The sequence below is a fragment of the Talpa europaea genome (genome assembly GCF_964194135.1).
Source record: "Talpa europaea genome assembly, chromosome: 11".
In the NCBI taxonomy this organism is placed as follows: Eukaryota; Metazoa; Chordata; class Mammalia; order Eulipotyphla; family Talpidae; genus Talpa; species Talpa europaea.
Genome location: NC_140078.1, coordinates 67908559 through 67928023, shown reverse-complemented (window position 1 = coordinate 67928023; position 19465 = coordinate 67908559). Strand labels below are relative to the sequence as shown.

Genomic DNA, 19465 nt, shown 5'->3' with positions numbered 1-19465 from the left:
CTGCAGAGGGCCGTTATATCCTAGCTGACCATCCTTCCAGAAAGCAGAGAGGAAACCCTCCTGCTTTGATCAGCCAGGTCAGCTGGGCACCTTCCCTTCTGTCCACATTCAGCTCCAAGTGTCCTTTGTCACTTTTCCTGTCTCCAGGAGCGTAGTGGACGGGCACCTCCTTCCTTCTCAGGATTTGTCTCTCCATCTACTGGATGACAGTGCTGTTAGATGTCTGGCGCGCCTTCTTGTTGGGACATGCCGGAACTGTGACTCAGAGATGCTCTTTCCCACCCCATCCTCCCTTCTGCCTTCAGTACCACACTTATGCGTGTATCTCCCGCTTTCCCATGATAAATTCCTGCTCTTGTCTCCTCTCTTTCCATGGGATCTGAGAGATGATGGCCTCCTAGGATGGGCAGGGCACTCACTGTCTCACCGGGCCCAACTCTGTTTCCCTATCTGGAGATTTAGTTCTTCTCTATAAGCCAATTTCCACCCTTGTCTCTTCCTGGGTTGGCTCTTTCTAACTATTGGGTTTGTTTCTTGGGTGCTTGGCTATGCACACAATTGTGGGCCCATTCAGTATCTTTTGAAAGTTAAGGTGTTGTGTGGGGGTGTGAGTGTGCTTGAGCAAGTGTGAGTACAAGAGTGGCTGTTTATCCCCATTTATGTTTAGCGTGGGTTCAGATTGTTTGCTTCTAAAGTGTGCTTTTCAACATTTATTTTTACCTTGGCCAAGAGTAATAAATATGTTTTACATTGTAACTCCCAAACATGTATGTATGCCATCTGAAATAAGAGTTTGATTAAAGTATACATACTCTTGCTAAATTTTGATATTTTAAATTTTGTCTGATTTTTCAAAAACTGCTGGATGTAAACTGCAAAGTTAGTTTCATATGTAATTCCATTAAAAAAAATCATCTCTCCTCCATTACAGTATATATTCCAGGAAGACAGGCAAATAATTATCCTATTCCCGTAATTGGTGCTCAATTCATATTGTCAGGCTGATTCTTCTCTCTGTGCAAATCCTCTGGAGAAATACTTTTCTGTGCTGAGAACAAAATTTCATTGAAAGAATAAGGTGACTTGTGTCACAGGTTTGATTTTCTTCTTTCACATTAGTTATTTGAAATCTCAGAACCATATTAATAGAGATAGGTCTTTACCATATAAATCTTTATAATGGCTTATTCTGTTTCATTTTATTTCCTTTTCCTTGTTAATTTTTCTTTCTAACCTTATTCTTTTGTCCTGAATATTTAGTTTCAACTGATTTTATAGTGAAAGACATTCAGTTAGAAAAGCTCAGAAAAATGAGAGGCACCTAAAAGTAGAGAAAGTCCCCTGTGATCATGCTCTCAGAGGCAACCTCTTTGCTTTTGGGTGTCTGAGCTGCAGACAGACTTATTAGGAGATATTCTCAGAGCTCAAGGGGATCATATTACTCACACTATTCCTGCAGTAATGTACATGAACATCCTTCCCTGCCCTTACATATAGATCTACTACCACCTTTTTAACAGCCATATAGTTTTCCATTTCTCACCTACTTCAAATGCTTATGTTTTTGTTGCCTGAAGTTGTTTTGGGGTAATAAACAAAATAATATATAAGATTAATATTAATATAAATATAAATAATAACAATTTGCTTTTAAAAAGAACACCAGTGATTGTCACCTTGCCCTATCCATCTCACCAAATAGAACCCGTTAGTAACTGTTTCTGGAGCTATTGGTTTTCCTGGAGTAGACTTGCTTGTGGCAAACCTGTGTGGATCCTGAGCTTGGGGGGTGGTGGCAGAGACTGTCCTCCAGCTGCTGGGGGCTGTTAAGTGACAGATGAGGAAGGGGATTGACTGGCGGCAGATCGATGCAAACAACTTTGGCCTATTAGATGCTCCCTGCTCTCTTTCCCAGAGTTGGTCTGCAGAAATGATCTGCAGAAACTCTGTTTGGCTCACTCCTTGACTTGTGTATTGATTTCTTTTTTTTTTTTTTTTTTTTTATTTTTATTTATTTATTTGTTTGTTTTGTTTATACATGCACTGGGTACAGTCAGAAGCGCAGGAGGGTGAGAGAACTCACCAGAGCCAGAGCGGGGAGCAGAGCAGGCAGAAGGACCGAAGTACACTGCTGAGGGGAGCAGCGGGCGGCAGGAGAGGTCTGCACGCCTTGTGGGACCCTCCTCCGGTGGTAGGGGAGCAGCCGGGGATCGAACCGGCGCCGCAGAGGCCACGGGCAGCTTCGCAACCCAACGCTCAACCGCTGTGCCACCGGGGAGGCCCTGTGTATTGATTTCTACTTCAGGGACACAAATGGGTGGTACCTGGTTTTTAAAAGACCCATTGTTTTTTAACTTAATTTTACTTTCTAATACAATGGTGAATTATAGGCGTGGAGTTATCAATCTGCTGAGTAAATGTATAAAAATGTGCCTTAATTACAGACTCTATAATTAAGCTTTGATTCATAAATTTATTGAGAAAGAATTATGTTCCCGTGGTCTTAGCACATTCACTGGGGAAAAGGCAACCATGAATTAGGGCTCTGTATCCCAAAGAGTGGCTTTTATGGTGCAGAACTGAATGCGCCGTCATTCCCCACCAACCAGCCCATATCCACCCTTTTGCCTTTGTAATGAAGGGAGGGGGCAGTGCCCATGGGCGCCTGCTGCACACATACCATGGCTCACAGTTACATGTGTTTCCTAACTTACACTCAGCAGCAAACCTAGGCAGTCCCTACCCTTGCTCTCATTGTGTGATTAGGAAGCTGTGCCAAGTAGGGGTGGTCCCTTGCCTGAGTCCCCAAAGTCAGGTGGCAGAGCCAGAGCCCAACCCCAGAGTCTTCCTCTCCTGTTCTAGCTGAAAATGCTCCCAAGGACATAACCAGAGGTTCACTTAATCTGGGTGACCCCACCCTGTCAAATACTTACCTACTGAGCACCCTCAGGTTATTCAGTAGATGTTGTTTAGGGGACTGACCCTAGGCGGAGGCCATATCGTGTGGCCAAGGTAGAACCCTGGGGAAGCCCAGGTGAGACGTGGCAGGTGTAGGACAGCGTGGGGAAGTAGGCAGAGAGCACAACAGCTAATCTCTGTTGTTTGTTGACTTTGAAGTAACTCAGGGTCCCCTTCATATGTGAAATGGAAATCATAATCTCTTCTCTGCCAGTCTTCCTCTGTAGCTTGGACCATCAGCTGAGCTGTGACTGGCAAGTACTTTCTAGGGCCAAGTGCTGTGTCCAGATGTGCAACTGGTATGTTTACATGGATCCCAATGAGCATCAGGGGAATGAGATGTGATTTCGTTTAAAATTCAGATACAAGGAATTGAACCATATACACATTTGAAAGACTTTTGTTTACTTTTGTAAATGGAGAAAAGGAATTATGGCTTTCCTGCCAGAATGAAATGTGTGAGTTTAAACTTATGTAGTTCCTGCCATTTTGAAATGTTTGCTTATTTCTTACTTTTTAGCCGTGGAGGTGGACGTGTTGGAGCATTTGGCTCATGTCACGCAAACTAGCCAATGCTAATGAGAAAAGTTTTTTTTTTTTTTTAAAGATTTATTTATTTATTTATACAAGCACTGGGTACAGTCAGAAGCACGGGAGGGTGAGAGAATTAACCAGAGCCAGAGCGGGGAACAGAACTGGCAGACTGATGAAATACACTGCTGAGGGGAGCAGCGGGTGCGGCAGGAGAGGTCTGTTGCACCATGTGGGACCCTTGCTGGCAGCCGGGGATCGAACTGGTGCTGCAGAGGCTGCGGGCAGCTTCACAGCCCAGCGCTCAACCGCTGCACCACCAGGGGAGGCCCGAAAAGACTTTTTTTTTTAAACTGGGAGGTGTTTGGTCATATGGACTGGACCCCATAGATCCCAGGGAGGCAATGAGCTACTTTGATCAACCCCACAGAGGGCACATAATCCTGTTGCCATCCACGTTGACCTGAGATGTCAGAACAGGACAGGTCTGCCACAGTTTAGAAAAAGTGTAGCTCCAGCTAGGAGAGGTTGAATGGAATTCTGACCCGGGAGTTATAACTTCTTTAGGACTCCTTAACAGTGAGACAAGGTCTTCGCCTATATGTTTAGAAATTCTGTCAAGGGATCATGGCTCTATTTTTCCTTTTTTTGTGTGGAATGATGTCATTTTGGTATTTTTTGAGGCCTCTTTTTTTGTTAAGTGTTCAGTTCTCTACTGTAAGAGCATCTGTAGCACCAGGAAGTAGATGCAGTGGCACTTGTTCTCAAAGAATTGACAATCTGCAAATAATGTAAGGCAACACATTGGTAGGTTCACCATCCCAACTAGACCACGACCTCCTGAAAGCAGGGACGGTGCCTTGCCCTTCTTTGCTCTCTCTTGTGCCTCACACATACGTGGTGCTCCAGTGTTCTGCTTTGTTTTCATGGTTAAATGCCAACTGTGGTATGATTCTAAACTCTGGGGTGCCATACCTTTGTGATTCATGTGCCCATTCTGGTTGATGGGTAGTGCCTGATGGGGTGCCCTATAAGGCTGCATTAGGGAGCAGTGGGGGAAGTGCTGTCGGAAGACTGATGAGTGGGTCTGCTGCAGGGGTGCTGGGGAGAAGAGGCAGCAGCATGTGGTGGTCCTGTCTGTATCCTATAAGTACATCAGTTTTGTAAAAGAGGAAGCTGAGTAGTTTCAGAGAATATGAAACTCCTTAGTCTTCACTGAAAGGGTGGAACAGGAATTAGGTAAACAGACAGAAGTGCTCTCAGTCATGGAGAAGAGCAGCACTGACGAGCTGAGGTCCCAGCGAATACGACGTGAATGCAGGATATATGGGACCTGACAGACTGAGCAGAGGGCAGCATGGAGGAGGACGGGGAGTCAAGTAGGGCAGTGGCCCTATACCTGGTGGGGTGCCAGATACCTGTGCGTTGTTGGAAGGTACAGCACGGACAGATTATAGTGGTCCTTGGGGATGCCAGATGCAGGAAATTAAACCTGATATAGTCCTGTGCTTTTCAAGAAACTCCCAAATGCTCTGGACATTATTAGTTACTCCATCCCCCATTTCTCCACAGGAGATTCCCAGACCTCTGCTTTAGTTTTTGTCACCTGCTGTGTCTTGAAGTTTTTATGTGTGTGCCTGCTTTCTCCCTTCAGGACATGAAAGATATCTTAATCTTCTTTAGATCCCCAGTGTTCAGGAATGTTCTGGCTACAGAGTAGATACACCTGTGAATGCTGTTGAATTCAATTGAAATAGGGAGTTCTGAATGGCCAAGCAAGATGACTGAGGTGGGCCACCCATCTTAGTGGTGGAGCTGGATGAGGAGGCTCATGGCTGCCAAGTGTAGAATGCACCTACTGCCAAGGGGCTCAGATTCCGTGTCGCAGGATGGGCCAGATGGGAAGCAAGGGATCGAACTCGTGCTGCAGAGGCAGCGGATAGCTTTATAGTACTGTGACTTTACCCCTTGCACCACCAGGGAGGCCCTAAATTTTTATTTTCTTACATCCTTGTAGTCCCATAGTTCTCCCGCCACCATATCACCCCTGAGCCATCACCATATTCCCTTGTGCTCTTCCCTCCACTGTTTTAACTTATCCTTTCTCTCCCCCTCATTACTGTGTGCCTCAGATCTAGGGTCAGCTTGCTAGTTTTATCTTTTTCTTGACCTTTTGTTTGGTTTCTCTATATTCTGCATGTAAGTGAGACTATCCAGTAAGTTTTCCTTCTGACTTACTTTGAGTAGCGTGTTTTATAATTCTTTAAATTGAGGTAACACTGCCTTACAATCTCTGATTCAGAGACGCAGGGCCCTGCCTCTGCAGACGGTGCTGCTCCCCGCCTCCTGCACGCCCTTGCTCATGGCAGGGCTGGAGCCCAGGGCGACATGGGTCTCCTGCAGTCAGGTCTGCTGTGCTCTCCAGGCTGGCGATTGGTAGAGTCTCTGTAATAAAGAACCACATTAAAGTGAGGTTATATTTCTTATAATCAGTCCCATCAAGTAATGCTGTAAGGATTTTAGAAAAAGTAAATTATTTAAAAAAAGAGAGGAGGGCAAGAGAAAGGGGATAAAAGAACCCTAAACAATTCAGTCACAATAATGACCCTTGCATTATTATGGCAAAATTACTTAGAATAGAAGCCAAAGAGGAAAAACAAGCTGTGTTTGGTAGGTGTACTCTCTGTTCCCTGCCTTGTTTTTCTGCTCTAAAGTATAGCACTGTGTTGACGTAGGGATGTAACTGCTATGAATATTGATGGCAGCAAAAACCTTCTTTTTTTCCTTCCTGGCCTAGTAAATAAAACAGAAAGGATAAAAAGGGAAAAGAAATTGTAAAATCAGTGAGCTGTTTTCAGCTTATCTTGTTCTGTTAGAACTCCGAGTCTCGAAAACATACTAATGATCTGCATTTGATGGCCAGGGTCTCATCCAAGCCAAGTGGATCCTTATTGTAGGGATTTTTGCTTCTGGTTAAAGCAACAGAATTGGATTTCCTCTTAGCTCTCAGAGTTACTATTGTTACCCCCTTTAAGCCTTCTTGCCTCTCCTCTCCCTACCTACTGGAAAAGTGGGTCCTTCTTCCTCATAAAACACACAGTGGTGTGAATGTGCCTCCCTTGGGGGCACCCCATCAGGGATATGGCCATGAAGAGGAAGATGAGCTCTTGCTCACAAGAGGCTCACAGGGAACATGAAGCGTAAACAAGGAGTCCTTGGAGGTTTGTATGTGGCAGGAAGGGGCACGGGTGCTGCCAGGCTAGGCGTGTCTCCCCAGGCCACTCACCCAGCCAGGAGCGTGGCTCTGCAGGGTCAGGGTCTCTGTCAAGGAAGGTCTTTGATGCTGGTGAAGGGATGGGATGTATAGATGAGCCAGGCCCAGACAGGCCTTTTGGGGGGAGTGTGAAGAGGCAGAGCTATGAAAGTGGGGAGCCATCTTGTAAAACTGAAAACACTGAATCTGGCAAGTTCACATCACAGCAGAATTTACTAGACCACTGTGATGGTGTTCCCAGTATCCAACCTGGAGAGCAGGCTGGGAATGTCTGGGACCTGGGAAGGAACTTTGGGTGAACTGGCTTTTAGTCATGACTTGGGGATCCCAGAACGGGGTGAAGGCTGGGGTACCACAGAGGCTGGATGGCTTTCCTGGTGGTCAGGAAGAAGGATGCAGTGGCATATACTGGGAGGTTCAGCCCAGGACAGGGACTTCCTGGTGACAGAGGGGTAGCACTCCGGTGGCAGGCTGCCAGGCCCAGGGTGGCTCAGGTAAAATAGTGGTCATATAAAACCAAGTCCTGGCAGCGGAGAAGTGGACTCACCCTTGGGCACATCGGAGGCTCAGGATGCAGAATTGCTCTTTGTCAGTTCCCTCTCCTGGGATATTCTCTGTGTACACCTTCGGAAACCCCCACTCCCTTGCCTGGCTAAACCTTTCAAGGATAATGGATCATCCTTGATGTTCACCTAAGCCCTCCTGTTGGTGCAGTGCCGCTGTGCACAAGGGGTGCTCACTCAGTGTTTGCTGAGCCAAATGCATTTGACCTCTTGCTCTCAGTGTCTTAAAGAGTGAATTTCATGATTTCCATTTTCCTAAGGTATGGGTAACTTTCCTCAGGTCTCACAAAGTAAAATCAGTACTGGAAGACTTTATGGCTCACATGAAAGAGTTTCAGTTACTGATGATTTTTCATTTAGTTGCTGTTTAAGTAGCTTCTTGCCAGGGAATGCCTCTGGTAAAATTGATTGTACACATCCCCGTTGGTCCATATTTCTAAGGCAACTGAAACTAAAAAGAAAATCTGGATAAAAGAGGTGAAAATTTTAGACCTGCTGATGGAGGTGTTTTCTAGAGTTCAGATTCTCACACATTGGAAATGGAAAGGTTCTAAGAATCAGCTAGTCTGACGGGGGGCATCTTGGAGGGTGGTGCAGCCAGATGGGAATGGCTGCCGGGGCTGCTGACTGAGATGGATTCAGAGGCTGGGCCCAGGCTCCCTGGAAAAGTGCAAGGTGATGACTCAGAGGTGCCAGGGGGAGGTGGCAGGAGAGGTGCCCGCCAATAAACAGGAATGGATTGGTCATCCTGAATTTGCCAGCCCCCCTGTACTGTGCATATGAGGAAACTTTGATCCGGTGGAGAGTAGGGACTTGCCCAAGGTCACCTTGCTGCCGAGTGACAAAGCTGATCCTCACTTCCAAGTCAGATATAAACCAAAGAAGAGGGGGTCAAAGCAGATGAATCTTCATCTTTTCCAAAGGATGTTCTATTCAGAGCCGCTGTGGGAATCTTTGTTGAACCCTGGTGCTTTTTCTGGGCCCAATTTGGCAATCTCAGGAGGAAAACATGCTGCGTTTTGCAAATGTGTGCAAATAACAAACATGCCCGTTATGTCCCAGGCAGACTCATTGCACACGCATTGGGGCAGGTGGCAAAATGCAATCATGTAGCTTGGAATGAAAAGTGTTTTACACTTAGTTGCTTATGAGAAATTCAGTGTTAGAATTAAAATGCCTTCCTGGCCCAGGTGCAGTGTTAATTGTTCTACTTCCTGTAATAAAATTTTGCTTGGAGAAAAAATGCTTATATATCTGAGATAATGATTCTAATACCTTTTTCTTTTCTTCCTTTTTTTGTTGTTGTTTGTTTCTCTTCACAGGAAAAAGTAGAATATGCCTTCCTGATTATTTTTACAGTCGAGACATTTTTGAAGATTATAGCATATGGATTATTGCTACATCCTAATGCTTATGTTAGGAATGGATGGAATTTACTGGATTTTGTTATAGTAATAGTAGGGTAAGTCCCTTTTATTTGGGGGGAAATGTTTGTTTGCAAAATGGGAGGTGGGGAGTAACAGAAGACACGGTCTCGGGAGGGAAGGTAGCCATACTGCACAGAGTTGTTTGAAGACTGGCAATGCCACTGTCAACCTTCGGGCAGTGGTTTGAGATTCTTATTGTTGTCAGGTGTTAGAAAAGGAAATCTAAGCTCTTGATAGGTGAGGGTTCGTTCACCCAACAGGGGCCTGAGTCTTCACAAACATGCCTTGCAGGTGACTAGAGTCAAATGGAGAACTTTTACACTTAGCACCCTGCTGAGTTAAAAAAAAAACAATAAAGAAGTACTAATGCCTCCACCACAGTGAGGTCCTCTGCTATTCAATATCCCTTGAGCAAAACTATTAATTTTTTCTGCTGACTTGTAGAAAAAACTTTGGCATGCTCCTCTTCCATTTAAAATATCAAAACAAGTGTCTGAATAATGTCAGCTATCTGGCATGAAAGGAAATAGACCAGAAAATACAGAGTAGCAAGCGTTCTCCTGAAATTCTGTCACAGGAAGAAGACACCAAGAGTTTCAGTGAGAGAATGTTTAATTAAAAATAGTGGCCTGTATTATTCTGTTCCTTTCACACCTGGAAATACTGCTAGCAGGAGAAAAAGGAACCAGGGTCAGAGGTCTGCTGGGCCTTTATGCCAAGTACCCACCTAAGAATATAAGATATATTCCTTTGTGAATCGAAAACACCAGCTGTGAGATGGATGACTCCTAAAAATTACATTTGTTCCTATACAGAGAGATTGTTAAATGGCCTCTCTGTATTTATCTCCATGATTTTGTTTAGTTGTCTTTGGCAGCTTTTGCAGTTCAGCACAGTGTTTTTCTTTTGGATTCTTCTTCTTATCATGAATCCTTTGGCTTTTAATAGGAGACAAATACTGATGACTATTGGAACAGTGGGTAAAATTTCAGCCTGTCCTTTCAAGGCTTCGAAGTTAAAATGGGATCCAAAGTAGTTGCCCAGTGGGATAATGAATCTTAGAAAAAAATTTTAGCTTTTTCAAAAAGCACCATAGTACATTGGCATAAGGCATAGTACATTGCACTGCAAAGGTAGTGCAACTAAAATGAAGTGGTGGCATTTGGTGTGTGCTTTATGCCTTCCTGAATTTGGTGAGCTCTAACAAGGAATGGCAAGCAGGAGCCCTTGCAAATCTATTGGTTCTAGAATAATCTTGCTGTGCTTCTCCAGACTCTGGAATTTCTGTTCAGATAAAGGACAGAGATGCTTAGCTCTGTTTCTTTATTTCCTCCCCTAAAATTACCTCGGCTTTTTGCCTGAAGACATTTTTCAGACTATAGTGAGGCCAAGGAAAAAAAAAAAAAAGGAAGCAAGTAGAGTGTGGTGGCTTCATTGGGTTGAAATGACAGAAACAAAGGTTCAGGGAAGTTGACATTTAAGAGGCCTAACATGGAAGAGAAGGGAGCTATCCAGAGAAAAAGCTCCACGAATACATATCAGGTCCTCTTGAATTTTGTCTGAAACTAAGCTACACTTACATGGGGTGAAATCTAGGAGGCCAGGCAATCAGTAATACTAGGGAAAAAAAGAAAAGCTAGGGTGAGAGTGTGGAACTGTAAGCTAAATAATAACCAGAGCTCACACAGGCCTGGAAGATACTCAAGTTCTGAAGCATTGGAAAGACCTTACTGAACACCTGGACTATCTTTAGACACCCCAGAAGGGCCATTAGTAGTAGGGCTGAACTAGCTGTAGGGTAGCGTCTGGCAAACTATGGTCAATGGAAAATCTAGCTGCAACCAGTTTTGGTATGTAAAGTTAAAGACTCTGAATACTGTACATGGTTCAGTGGTACAGGTTCTCACCTCTTCAGATAGGGACTTAAGGAAATTATGACTAAAATGAGAAAGAAGGGACAATGGTAAAAATTAACAAGTGGAACTTAAAGAACTAAGAGGTAAATCTGAAATGAAAATTTCCCTGAATTGGCTTAATGGCAATTTAGAGACAATAGAAGAAAAAAAAATCGAACAACTTGAAGACTTAACAGCAACACAAAGAGTAACCATGAAGGAAAGGACTGCCTTTGAAGTCCCAGAAGAGAGGTGATAAAAGGGACGCAGAAAAAAATATTTGAAGATGTGTTTCCAAGTTTTCTAAATATGATGAAAAATTAAAAACTCACAAATCCAAGAAGCTCAACAAAGCCCAAGCAAAATAAACATAAAGAAAGCTACATCAAGGAACATCATCATCACGATCAAATTGTGCAAAACCAAAGGTAAAAAAATCTTAAAAGTCAAAGGATGATAATATTGCAGATCTCCCCTCAGCAGTGATGCAAGCCAGAGACAATAGAGACATCCTTTTTTTTTTAAAACATTTTTTTATTTAAGTATTTTATTTTATATAATTCTTACATCTTTTTTCATCTTTGCACAATGTATGCATTTTCATTTTAGTTGTATTCCCCATACAATTGCACCTCCCCCCTTATTTTGACTCTAGTCCTTCCTTTCCCTGCCCCTCTAACTCCCCGCCACAGCATGTCTCTGGTTTATAGTTGCTTGTTGATTTTGATTTTACTTTGTATTGATTAGTCTTTTTCATGGTCTGTTATTTAGGTTTTCTAAATTCCTGCTATGAGTGAGACCATACGGTATTTTTCTTTTTTCTTTCTCATTTATTTCGCTGATAGAGACATCTTTAAAGTGCTAGAGGAAAATATCCACCGGATTTTTTTTTTTTTTTTGAAGTAACTGCATTAGAACAGTATGTAAGTTTTAGGTGTCCATCATTGAGAATCAGCATGTGATATACTACATTACATTTACAACTGAAAGTCCAATTTTATCCTTCACCATACCATTGTTCTCTTTGTCCCAATTTACTTACCTTCCCCCCATTTTCCCTTCCCATCTGTAATGACTAATTAAGAGAGGTGAATACACCCTCATGTTTAATGTGGCACTGTTTACAACGGATGAGAACTGGAAACAACCCAAGTGCCCATCAGTTGACAACCAGATTAAAATAAAAATGGTCTATGTACTCAGTGGAATACGACTCAGCTATAAAAAGATGAAATTCTTCCTTTTGCAACAACATGGATAGACTTGCAGGGAATTATGCTTAGTGAAACAAACCAGATAGAAAACAAACACTTATATGTGGTGTAGAGAGAGAACAAACATGAATTCAATAAAACAAAAGTCATTGAAGATATCTTTCAAATTGGAATTTTAAAAAAAAGTCAGACAAGCCAAATCTGAAAATTCATCACCTGTAGGTCTGTACTTCCACAAATTGTTAAATTTCACACCGGGGAAGGTGACACTAGATAGAAATACAGGTCGATACAAAAGTGATTAGAATGCTTTAGAAAGGGTAAATGCATGGATAAATATAAAAATGTTTTTCTCATTTAAAAATCCAGTTTAAAAGTTGATTGATTATTCAATCAATATTGATTATTCAAAGCAAAAGTAATTATTGTAGGATTTACAGGTTCTATAAAAGTAAAATATGTGACAGTAGTACAAATGAGAGGAACAAGAATAGAGTCGTAAACTATTGAAAAGTGCTTGTATAGCAGGTGGATGATCAACTATTTAAAGACAGGCAAGTGATAAGTTAAATGTGTATATTGTAAACACCAGGGAGTGGCCAGCAAACTTCGGTCTATAGACTAAATCTGGTTTACTGCCTTTTAAAAAATGTTTTGACAAAATATTTTGCTGCCTGTTTGGCAAATAAAATTTTATTGGAGACTTATGTCTAAGACTGTTTGGTCTTAGAATGGCAAGGTTGGGTAGGTTAAGTTTGCAAATCCTAAAATATTTACTATCTGGCTAACCTAACTGAAAGTCTACTATCTGACTAAACTTTACAGAAAATTTTTGCTGACATTTGCTGTAGATTAGCCACTAGAAAAGTTAAGAAATATAGTTAATAAGCTTATGTTGGGGGAGTAAATGGATTTTTTTTTAAAAGAAAAAGCTAAAAAAGAACAGGGAGAATAAAAGAGGAACAATGGACAGAGCAAAGAGAAAACAAATGGCAAGATGGTAGATTTAAATCCTTATTAAAATAGTTTATCAGATTTTACATATTAAAAACCAAGTCCCAATTCCATAGTGTCTACAAGAAATCTTTTTTAAATTTGTTTATAAGAAGTCTTTAAATATAAAGTTGCAAATAATTTGAAAGTAAAGAACAGAAAAACATCATGCAAAAACTAATTGAAGAAAGCTAGTGTGGCTATATTAATGAATATTCAACAAAGCAGACTTCAGAACAAAAAATACTGTCCAGGGTAAACAAAGATATTTCATAATGATAAAGGAGTTAATTCATCAATAGGATGCAATAATCCTAATCCTCCATACATACATGCATATAATAAAGGAGCTTCAGAATACTCATCACAAAAACAGAACTGAAGGGAGGAATGGACAGATATATGGTTGGAGTTCAACTTTTAAGTTCTCTTTGAGGAGTGCTGATAGAACATCTAGATGAAATACCACTAAGGATATAGGGAGACTTGGCTAGTGCTGTCAGATAGCTTCCCTTCACATTTCTAGACTACTCCTCCAACAGCAGAGTGCAGGTTCTTTTTGCATGCACTTAGAATATTCAGCAAGAGACATAATATGGGCCATAAAACATGACTTGCTGAATTTAAGAAGAATAAAATCATATAAAGTTATATTTCTGGAATGAATTTAACAGTGTTTCTGGATAAAAAGTTGGGTATAAAAGCATGAATTTTTATATAGTAGTCATGAACAACTGAAAAATAAAATTTTAAAGACATTGCTATATACAACAAAAGCATGAACTATTCATGAATACACAGTGTAGTGTAAGCTAAAAATTGCTGAGAGAAATTGAAGATGACCTAAATCAGTGGAATGAGATACATGCTTATGGACTGGAAGACACAATCTTGTTGAGTTGTTGTTCTTCCCAAACTGAGCTGTAGATTGGATCCTAATCTAAATCCCAGCAGGAGACAGCAATTTGTTCTAATATTGATATAGGAAAAAAAAGTACAATTGATATAGAAATTAGAGAGTCTCTAGACTAGCCCCCCCCACTAAAAAAATCTTTATAAACAAAGCCAGGGCCTCTAAAGCCAGGGTAGTGAAGATAGTGTGATACTAACATGAGAAGTAGACATGAAGATGAACAGGACAGAGTGGGGCATCTAGAAGTGTATGTAGTTCACTGATTCTAGACACAGTCTCTTAATAATTCAGTGGATTGAGGAAATTATTTTCAACATAGGGTGCTTAACAACTATTGATCCATATGAAAAAAAGATGTATAAAATATTACCTTAAAAACACATACAAATATTACATATTATCATAGACTTAGATGTAAAACCTACAAGTACAAAATTTCTAAGAGAAAATCTTTATGACCTTGAAGTAGGCAGAAATTTCCTAGACATAAAAAGAACTGACCAAAAATAAATAACTGAATTTGGGCCCTATCAAAATTTAAACTTCTCTTCAAAATAGAGTGTGAAGGAAATGAAAAAATAAGGCACAGGCTGGGAAAAAAAAGTTCATAATACATATATTTCACAAAGGACCTGTATTCAGAATCTATAAAGAATTCTTACGACTTGATAAAAAGACAAACCAATATATAAATGTGCAGCAGAAGATATCAACAGATCTTCACAAAAGACATAAATAGCGAACAAGCACCTATGAACATGTTCAACATCACTGGTAATTAGAGAGATGATAATTAAAACCACAATGAGGGTTCTCTGTATTACTTTCCATATGGCTATACCAGTTTATGTTCAGAAGATGTGGTGTATACAGAATTAATACTATTCAGCTATTGGGAAAAAAAAAGATGAAGTCCTACCATTTGCAACAACATGGATGGACCTACTGGACTTTTGCTTAGTGAAATTAGCCAGTAAGTAAAAAACAAACACTATGATAGCACTCATGTGGTGGCGAGAGAATTCAATAAAGCAAGAATAAACTTTTGGACTATGATATTAATTAGTTACCAGAAGGATAACCAGAAGGGAGGTGAGAGGGTAGGTAAATTGAAATAAAAGGGACTAATGGTAGACTGAAGTATAGACTTGGCCTTCAGTGGTGAACTAATGTATATGCACAGGTAATTCTCCGTGAGCAACTGAAATGTTCTAATGCCCTCCCCCCCTTTTTTTTTTCCAATAAAAAAGGAAAAGGAAAAATAAAGTCCAAAATCCTTTAATATCCTTTATTTTTAATTATGTTTATTGAGGCATTGTTGATTTACAACAATGTATATATTTTGGGGGTATAGTTTCTCACCTCTATAAATATTATCATGCCACACCTACCACCAAAGCCTCAATAATCCTGCACCATAGTCCATTGAGCCCCTTCCTTCCTGTGTTCTTACTGCCACCTCCTGTAGCTTCAGTACCCCTCTGGTAGCTTCAGTTCTACCCTCAGATTTCAAGGGTTTGTTTTGTGATGGAGGATTATTGGGTCTTTGTTGGTGGGCATGGTATAATAACATACATTTGTTAAGTTATGAACCTATACCCCTAAAATATATACAGTTTTAAATATATAGTTTTAAATTAGATTATCTCAATACATGTAATTTAAAAATGATATATTAAAGAGTTTCCTTTATTGAAAAGCACATACATTTTATTTCAGTTTTTAATTTTTTCACCTATTTTTTCTTGAGGTACTTTAGTTTATAATATTGTACATGATTTAGATAGGCTTATTCCTTTTCAGGTGTATGTTATCACCTTCCACACCAAAGCACTCATAATCCTCCAACATAAAATTTTTAGAAAACAGCAATAATATAAAATTATATATCATACATAAGACCTGAAACCATAAATATATAGAAGGAAATATAGGCAAAACACTACATGACATGTACCTCACAGACATCTTTACAGACACATCACCCAGAGCAGTGACAGTGAAGGCAAAGATAAACAGCTGGGACTACATCAAATTAAAGAGCTTTTGCACAGCAAAAGAGACAATAAACAAAACAAAGAGAAACCCCACCGACTGGGAGAAAGTTTTTGCACCCAACAAAGGACTGATGACAAAAATCTACAAAGAGCTGATGAGACTCAACAAAAACAAAGAATAATCCAGTCAAAAAATGGGCAGAAGAGCTAAAAAGAAACTTCTCCAAAGAGGAAATGCAAATGGCCAACAGCCATATGAAAAATGTTCAACGTCACTTGTAATCAGGGCAATGCAAATCAAAACTACCATGAGATACCATCTTACACCAGCGAGAATGGCACATATTAAAAATATTAGCAACAACAAATGTTGGCGAGGGTGTGGAGAAAAAGGAACTCTCCTGCATTGCTGGTGGGAGTGCAAACTGGTCCAACCACTATGGAGAGCTGTGTGGAGATTCCTTAACCTACTAAACATAGAGCTTCCATATGATCCAGCAATTCCACTCCTAGGTATTTACCCAAAGGACAAAGAAACATCAATTCCAAAGAACACCTGCATCCCTATGTTTATAGCCGCACTACTTAAAATAGCTAAGCTATGGAAACAACCCAAATGCCCCAAAATAGATGACTAGATCAAGAAGATGTGGTACATATACACAATGGAATATTACTCAGCAATCAAAAAAGATAAACGCATGCAGTTTGCAGCAACATGGATGGAGCTAAAAGAGATCAGTCTCAGCTAAATAAGTCAGAAAGAAAAAGAAAAATACTGGATGGTCTCACTCGTAGCAGGAATTTAGAAAACCTAAATAAGGGACCAGGAAAAAGACTAATTAATATAAAGTAAAAATCAAAATCAACAGGCAACTAAAAACCAGAGGCACACAATGGGGGGGAGGGGAAAGGAAGGGTCAAAATAAGGGGGGGTGCAATTGTGTGGGGAATATAACCAAAATGAAAATGCATACATTGTGCAAAAATGAAAAATGATGTAAGAATTATATAAAATAAAATATTAAAAAATGGGAATTATATACCCATGACCACTAAACATGAAAAATGTATTACTAAATGTAAAAACACCCATTGTTAAGAAATGGAGTAACGGGAACTCTCATACATTGTGTGTAGAAATGGAAAATTTTGCCAATTCCTTCGATTTTTTTTTTTAAAGATTTATCTATTTATTTATATAGGCACTGGGTACAGTCAGAAGCGCGGGAGGGTGAGAGAATTCACCAGAGTCAGAGCAGAGAGCAGAGCAGGCAGACTGACGAAGTACACTGCTGAGGGGAGCAGTGGGTGCGGCAGGAGAGGTCTGCGCGTCATGTGGGACCCTCACCAGCGGGCCAGGGATTGAACCGGCGCTGCATAGGCTGTGGGCAGCTTCACAACCCAGCGCTCAACTGCTGCACCACCAGGGAGGCCCGATTGCTTAGATTTTTAATCATACACAGCCCACATGACTATATTACTTGTACTAATCTTAGGTGTTTATCCAAGATAACTAAAACACATTTCACAAAGAGAGTCCATAATAGAGCCAAACTGGAAACAGCCCAAATATCTCTCAACAGGTGATTGAGTAAACTCATTGTGGTATATTTATAAAATGGGATATTAATCAACAATAAAAGTATATGAATTCCTGATAAATGTAACCACTTGGATGAATCTTAAACATGGTGGGTGAGCAAAAGAAGATCAATAAAAAGAAAATTCTGTATGATTCCAATCATGTAAGAGGATAGAGAAGGAAAGAACAACCCAGAGTGATACCCAATCACTTAGTGGTTACCCAGCTCTGAACTTGGACATGTTCTGTGTTTTGATTCTGGTGCTTGTTACCTGGACTTACACATTTGTTTCAACTCATCTCTTTGTATACTTTAAAATGGGTGTATTTTATTACATATAAATTAATAAAATTTAAAAACTTAAAAAAAAGGTCTAAGGAAACTAAAATCCAACTAGATTCATTGATCTCTTTTTTTGGGAAACTTTAGAGCATCAGTTTATTCTTGCTCTAAAATATACATAAATAGTAGTCAAAAAAAGGAATGGAGAAAAGCTTAAAAAAAGAAAAATTAATATTTCTTCATTTGAATAAAATTCCTACACACTAAACTTCTCTACTGAAGGCTGTATTCCAATTCAGTGGATTTTCCATTGCAAGCAAATTGATCTACTGCTTTTGTTAAGATTTCCAATGAGAGTGACATTAAGAAAGTGAATGATATTTCTAAAGTAAGTTAATGATGTGGCCACAAGATGACTCAGTGTGTCTTTTGGAGCTGACGTGGGTCCCTGAGTGCAAAACTGATGTGTGCCAACTCTGAGCCCCCTGCTCTCATTTATTGCTGGTCAGATTCGCCACTTAAACTTTGTGAGGAATATTCTGGTATTTCAACTCATATCAGTTTAATTAGCTTCTTTCCTTTTCACTCCTGTCTTGGGATAAACTTAAAAAAAATTTAAATGACATTCTAGGATCAAATAGTTTCTCCTCATGACCTTTATCTCTTGAGGCACATGGTACATTTTTGGGCATGAGAGTGGTGAAAGGTGTAGAATCACAGAATATTAGAGCAAGAGAATGTTAGGACTCTGGATCATTTAATTCAGTTTCCTCACTGAGGGGGAAACCGAGTCCCAAAAGAGAAGGGGGACTTTTCCTAGTGCCTCGTTTATCTTAGGCGTGGAAGCCAGCCCGGATCCTGTATGCCCCTGGCTGTCTGGCACTGGCACCCAGCTCTGCGCTCTGACTCAGGCTCCTCGGTAATGGGAGAGCTGCTATTCTCCTGTTTTCAAGGGCATTGCTCAAGAACGGGATAAAAGGACCAGGGAGTGTACATTGCAAAACACTGGTACTGGAAAGCAGTCTTAAGGCACCACCTGCTTAAATTACTTTCCTAACCCTTTGGGATGAAAATTTCGATGGCTGCCATATTTCAGAAAAGTTTGAACTTTCCTTTCTTTTTCTTGGTGTGAAGTTAGGAAAAAAATTTTTTTTAACATGAACTTTGCTGCAGGGGTGTATCAGATGGTTGTAAATCTGATACAGTTCCCCAGTCATAACTAAAGAGTGTCCACCATCCACAGCTTTGAAAAGGTAAGAGACCTGCCTTGTTTCACCATGAACCGCTTACCTTGGTGGCTTTGTTCATGATTGCTGTACTGTTACGAAACAAATGGGCCAGAGGACAGAAGGATTTGACTGTGCCCATCAGGACTGCAATTGGACCACCCTGCATTTTATGGACTCCAGTATCTCAATCCAGAGATGTGCCAGCAAAGGCAGAGTTTCTGCTTTGGCTGCTAATTAAACTTTAGAAACCTTTTCTTTGTTGCTGGGCCAAGCATCCCCACAATCTGATTGGCCAGAGTGGAATCTATTTGAAAAGGGAAAATTTATATTTATTCTGAAAAACAAGCAAAGAATAAATGTTTATTTGAAAGAGCAAAAGGAACTGTCAAATGTGCAGATTGCCTGGAAATAGCTTTATCCAAAAAATCTTCTCAGAGGATGAAAAAAATTTGTTGTGGCTGCCAGATATAATATTATTCACATTTCCAAAGAGAAAATATTAATACCTTAGGTTATGGGTTTTGGTGTTCACACAGCTCCTACGGCCTGTGACGAACATCATTTCCTCAACACCCCTTTGAGGATGAAGGTGTGTCAGTGACT

General features: G+C 40.4%; 1 protein-coding gene across 5 annotated transcripts in view; it reads left to right on the top strand.

Annotated features, from left to right (window-relative positions):
* Positions 1–19465, top strand: part of CACNA1D (calcium voltage-gated channel subunit alpha1 D) — a gene marked incomplete at both ends in the record, with an annotated part of 357356 nt that overhangs the window by 209695 nt on the left and 128196 nt on the right. For all 5 annotated transcript variants that reach the window (XM_084248163.1, XM_084248166.1, XM_084248164.1 and 2 more), the window contains one exon: positions 8649–8788. In XM_084248163.1, coding sequence (XP_084104289.1) covers positions 8649–8788 — 140 coding nt within the window. The remainder of the gene's footprint in view (positions 1–8648; positions 8789–19465) is intronic.